Source organism: Trichechus manatus, unplaced genomic scaffold (assembly GCF_000243295.1).
Source record: "Trichechus manatus latirostris isolate Lorelei unplaced genomic scaffold, TriManLat1.0 scaffold00154, whole genome shotgun sequence".
Lineage (NCBI taxonomy): Eukaryota > Metazoa > Chordata > Mammalia > Sirenia > Trichechidae > Trichechus > Trichechus manatus.
Genome location: NW_004444090.1, coordinates 1,061,530 through 1,067,644, shown reverse-complemented (window position 1 = coordinate 1,067,644; position 6,115 = coordinate 1,061,530). Strand labels below are relative to the sequence as shown.

The following is a 6,115-nucleotide window of genomic DNA, read 5'->3' as shown; positions in this document are numbered from 1 at the left end:
GTTAGCAGCCAAGCTCTTAACCACTGTGCCACCAGGGCTCCAAGAACTGAAGAGCGAAGGGTGGTAGAAGCATTACAGAAAGAGAAAGGAGAATAAGCAGAGTTATGGCAGTGAAGACAGGTAATGCCAGGGGTGGGACTGTCTTGAACATGTTGAAGTTGAAGCCTTTTTGAGATCACAGCAGTGAGAAGTCAGGTAGGCTGTTTGTTATAAGGATCTGGAACTCATTGGAGAGGTTGAGCCATAGATAAAAATACACATGTATCTGGTAGTTACTCCTTACTGTGATTTATGCAAGCAGATTATTAATAGAAATCTGGACTTCTCCGAGTTCCCTTGGGGCACTCTTTTTAAACAAGCCAAATTTCTCTCCTTATCTATAGCAAAAGCTAATCCTTAGTAAATATGAATTTAGACTTAGATTTTTGTTAAATCATTGCTTATAATTTATTTCATTTCTTTCGTAGAAAATCTTTACATATCAAATTGTTCTCTAAAGGAAGAGAAAAAAGTACATTTTAGTGAACTTGATGCATGTTGAGAATGTGTTTAAATAATAGACATTTTTTAAATGTTTCCTCTAGATTTGACATTGAATTTGTTCTCTCAGCGCCTACTTCTGAATGGAATGGCAAACAGGGACACATTTCACCAGCTCTTCTTTCTGAATTTTTGAAAAGAAGCTCACACAAATCCAAAGTCCTCATCTGCATTTGTGGACCAACGCCATTTACAGAAGAAGGGATAAGGTGAGTGGGAATGTGGTAGGAAACACAATGCTCAAACCATAAAATGAAGATCTTCCCATAAAAGGCAGTTGACATCTTTCAGTTCTTCTTTTTTGTATGAACCTGCACTTTAATAATCTGTTCCAGCCTAAGAAAAGAACAAAGTTTTTAATCTTCATGCAAATGAAGGGTTAGAGGCCAGGACTTTGCATATTAGATAAGAACGAAAAAGTAAGATACAGCCAGCTCTCTAGTATCTCTGCTAATGACTGGCAACATGGATCAATTCACAGTGGTGCCACAGTCTTACTTGAGACATTAGGTTCGACCTCTTTTTCTACCAAGGCTTTGTAATACGTAGTAACTAATCAGCAATGTGAGTCGGAATCAACTCTACGGCAATGGGTTTAGTTTTTGGAATAAGTAGTGTAGGAGCCCTGGTGGTGCAGTGCTTAAGTGCTCTGCTGTTAACCGAAAAGTCAGCAGTTTGAACCTACCAGCCGCTCTGAGGGAGAAAGATGTGGTGATCTGCGTCTGTAAATATTATAGCCTTGGAAACACTATAGGGCAGTTCTACCCTGTCATATAGAGTTGCTATGAGTCAGAATCTACTTGACAGCAATGGGTTAATAAGCAGTGTTCACCTCGTCGTAGCTTTTCATCTTCCTTTATTCTCTGCAACTGCATGAAAGTTACTAAATAATACAGTGATCAGAAGCTAGGCAGCAAGACAAAAAAGAGAGTTGTTAGTTGCCATCAAGTCGGTTTTGACTCATGGCTACCAGAACTTAAATAAGCCAAGCCTAACAACTGAACCCTGAATAATGAAAAATCAATAGTAGTATCCTTCTTATTTGAAATTTACCTTGATCTGACTTAACTCTAAAATGGCACTTGAAATATCTGGGACTAAATAATTGGCACTAAAACACACCATTGGGTTTCTAGATGATTTTAAAGATACTTTTAAAGAAACCAAAGCCATTGCAGTCGAGTCAGTTCCGACTCATAGTGACCCTATAGGACAGAGTAGAACTGCCCTATAGGGTTTCCAAGGAGTGCCTAGTGGATTCAAACTGCCAGCCTTTTGGTTAGCAGCTGTAGCTCCTAACCACTACGCCACCAGGGTTTCTTTTAAAGATACGGCTGCCTTAAGTTGCCTGCTTTTTCTTGTTTGGTATATGACTAAACCTAACATATTCTAGATAATCTTCTCTGTCTTGCTATTTTATTTTTAATTATAATTATAGAAAAAATTGACTCCAATAAATATAAATAAGTACAGATATTTAAAAAGTATTTCTGTACATATTGTATTGTAATTAAATTTATATTTATTTCTGGATTTTAATACTTTCATAAAAAATTTCTTCTAGTTAACCTCTCTCAACTTAAAAAACTTAATGTTTCTATTTAAACTTATATTCTTTAAAGCTCAACCACAAATGTTAAAGTTACAATGAAGAATGATAATGTGGTTTGAAATAAAATAATTTTTTAGATGAAAAGGAAAAGAGCTACGGAGTTTTCTACTTTACTGACAGCTATTTTAGAATTACCTTAATGTTTATGTATAGATTGCAGTGTAATACTTTTTAAGTGAATGGAATTAATCAGAATGGAATTTCTTCAGCATGGAAAGAAACTGTCTTTAAGGCCATTTAATCGGATTTCCCACTGACTGAGAAGGAATTTCTTATACAGCCTCCCTAATAGATATGCTAAAGGTATCCAAAACTCAGAGCTATATTTAGAAATGGATTGCTTTCTCCCATGACTTGTGGGCTTCTTAAGGGCCAAGACCATGTCTTCTACATTTTGGTTTCCTATGAGGCTTAGCCACTTCCTTGCATACTGAAGCCTCAGTAAATGTGTATTGAATACAAGGTAGCCAAGATCTTAGTAATTATGCATTTTTAGAATGAGCCCTGGTGGCGCAGTTGTTAAGCACTTGGCTGCTAATTGAAAAGTCGGTGGTTGGAACCCCGCCCACCGCTCTGTGGGAGAAGGATGTGTGTGGCAATCTGCTTCTGTAAAGATTTACAGCCTTGGAAACTCTGTGGGGCAGTTCTGCTCTGTCCTGTAGGGTCACTAGGAGTCAGAATCGACTTGATGGCAGTGTATTTTTTTTATTTGTTTTGGTTTATAACCTCTACAGGTTTGTTTTCTCAATTTTACTTCAGAGCTAATCTTTCTATGCTACACTAGCTGGCTTGCCTACTACTCTTCAGGAGTATTATTAATCATCATAGTTAGATCCCTGATGTTACTTACCCTTGAACATGCTGCATAAAGTTGTAGCTCAGTTCAAATCACCACTTGCAATTCATAGCATCTGCCCTTGTGACCTTCAGTTTAAGACTCGTACTTCTTTGGTTGCCTTGTCCTTACCGTCTTACTGTATGTGGTATATCTCTCTTAATTGGCAGCTACATGGACCTCTTACTATACTACAGTTTTTGCTGTTCTGAAGAATGACTCTTTTTTTGAGATACCCACTCTTAGATCCTTCCAAAGTTGATTTCATGTCTGCTACATAGGTTCTATTATAAGTATAACCACCAGAAACATACTCCCCATATTTGGTGAAAATTTTGTCAAATTTTGTATGATGTGATAACAAAGACTCATAACCTTTTTTTTTTTTTTTTAATGTAAAGAGCTTCTAATTACTTGGTTAATAAAGGTTCTTTTACCACTAAACATCCACCTACTTATACAGAGTTGAAAAAAAAAGTCTCTACTTTCAAGGCCTTCACTGGCTAGTGGTGGAAACAAATGCACATACAGATAACTAAAATATGACTTAGAAGACTGTAAATAGAATATTAATAATTTCAGTCCCTAATGAACTAATAAATCTATACATAGATCATCAGTGGTTGCTAGCATCCAAAAAGAGAAGCAACCAGATATTATATTCCTTATGATGAAGTGCCTATGAAGTAGCCTTGCCAGAAAGAATTGAACCTGTATCTGATCAAGCCTCTAGATCCAACTGTTAATTACGGGAAATAGAAGGACCTAGGACCACATTATTATAGTATACCACAGAGATAAAACAGCAAATTGAGAACTAGAGAATACACTACAGGTGAAAATCTGATTTTGTCAATAAATAAATTGCAGGAGAAAGAGAGCTGGAGGAGTATCTTATAGATCAAAAGATACTTAAAAGCTAATCACAATGAGTCGACTTTGACTCTTGATTCAAACAAACTAAAAAATCATGACAGTCATGAGACAGTTGAAAAACTGAACACTAACCATGTAACTGTTGATATCAAGGAATTATTGTTAATTTTTTAGAAATATTGTGTTTTTTTAAAAAAAATACACAGTTGGAAAAATGAAAAATAAAGTACTATGGTTATGGTAAACTTTGATCTTATGTTTTTTTTTTTTTTAATTTTCTCTAAGCATGTGTTTTATTTGTTTTTCAGGTTGCTGCATGATCTTAACTTTTCCAAAGATGAGATTCATAGTTTTACAGCATAATGAAGAACTGTCATTGTCCTTTATTCAACTGATTTATCTAAATTTGTGATTGCTTAGGGTTTTTTAAGAGAACATTTTTGTATATGGAAAAAGGATAACTAGAATTCAGGCTTCTGTTTCTTAAATGAAATCAGTATTCCTTCAGTATAGATAATTTGTGCTTTATTTTGTACCATAACTTATTTTACTATTCCTACTACTGATATTTGACCTGGAAAGTCAGTCATGACAACAAATACATACAGGATTCTTTGTTATGAATCACAAATTTCTTTACCATTTAAATTGTCTATATCACTGTTCTAAAATAGGGACTTGTGTTTTATGACATAAGGTAAATGATCAATTTGATCATGTTTCTATACTGTAAAATGTCTAATTAGCAATACAGATGAATTTTACATTGCACTGTTAACTCAGGAAATGGTCACTTATGTCCTTGTTATTAATATTAAAACATGGAATGTTATGACTTACTAAGTGATCCAAACATTTTGTGTGTGTGTGTGTGTGTGTGTGTGTGTGTGTGTGTGTGGCTTGATTCAGAATAGAATAAAATTATACTTAAGCACTTTTTAATCCTTGTGGTGGAAATGTGGTTGACTGCGACAGTATTGTTCTGTGTCTAAGGAGAATCCAAAAAGGCAGCAATAAAAGATACTGAAGATGCTTCACACACGTGGCCTTGGACTAGGTGTGTTTGATTCATAACCAAAACCAACTGAAAAGGGCATCAGGAAAGGAAATGAAAGCGTAGCATCTTGTCCCATGGCCTAAAATAATTATTTGGTGTTTTGGAATGAGTTAAATTTTAACTCCTTTGGAGCCCATCTGGACCAGCTGGGAAAATGAGGAACACTCTGTCCTAAATGTTGCTGTTGCCCTGGCTGGCAGCTTTCCTCACAGCTGGCAGTTCAGCAGGGAGCCCTCCTGAGCACTGATGTGTGGGCCTGCTATCCTCTCTCCCTGCTGCTATATGCAGCCTTCAAACTCTTTTACAGATTGGGATTTAGCAGAGTATCAAGAAGTCATTGTGAGCCTTTCATAAACTAACTGGGGTTTTTCAATCTTGTTCAGTATAGCAGCAGTGTTTTACAGAAGGTGGGGTTGGAGGCAAGTCTCCACATTTCCTATGAATGATTTTGTGGAGGGTTAAACTTTCACTGAAGAAGTGTGCATTCATGAGGAACACAAGGTGCAAATGGCTGACTGAAAACTGTCACCTTTTCATGTCTTCTGTCTTCTGTAGCCAATTCCGCCCACACCAGCATTCACGCAGACAGGAATCTAGCTCCGCTGAACTGGCAGTGTTCCCCAGTAGCTAGTTCTAGTTTCATGCCTCCCTGCCACCTCCCTTCTTTCCTTAGTCTAAGGGGGGCTCATGTACTTTCTACAAACCTCCTTTTTGCTCTTGTAGTTCATTAGTAACATATCAGTTCTTTCTACCTGAGCCCATCTCATTCTCATCTGTTCTGACCTTTTTCTCCTTCAATCCTCTTCTAGTTTCTTCAGTTTTCTCTCTGTTACTATCTGTATGTGTCCCTTCCTCATTCCTCCTTTTATTGTATTTTAAAGCAAAAGAAAACCCCTAAGTACCCTTCTGGGTGATCTTATCCACTCACATGATTTTATTAACCTATATGTTAATTAAGGAGCCCTGGTGGTACAGTCGTTAAGCACTTGACTGCTAACTGAAAGGCTGGAGGTTCAAACCTACCAGCTGCTGTGCAGGTAGCAGTCTGCTTCTGTAAAGATTACAGCCTTAGAAACCCTATGGGGCAGTTTCTCTTTGTCCTACAGGATTGCTATGAGTTGAAATAGACTCAATGGCAACAGGTATATGTTAATAATTCCAAAATTAGAATCTCTAATTGAGAATCAGCTGAGTT

The 6,115-nt window shown here is 36.8% G+C and overlaps 1 protein-coding gene across 3 annotated transcripts in view; it reads left to right on the top strand.

The window, feature by feature from the left end:
- Nucleotides 1-4,805, top strand: part of LOC101355222 (cytochrome b5 reductase 4) — an 86,064-nt gene extending 81,259 nt beyond the window's left edge. For 2 of the 3 annotated variants that reach the window (XM_004386041.1, XM_023740366.1), the window contains 2 exons: nt 585-749; nt 4,172-4,805. In XM_004386041.1, the coding sequence (XP_004386098.1) occupies nt 585-749; nt 4,172-4,226 (220 nt within the window). In that variant the 3' untranslated portion in view covers nt 4,227-4,805. Of the gene's footprint in view, nt 1-584; nt 750-4,171 lie in introns of those variants that run through there. The other variant, XM_023740367.1, reaches the window with a different exon arrangement.
- The last annotated feature ends 1,310 nt before the right edge of the window (nt 4,806-6,115 follow it).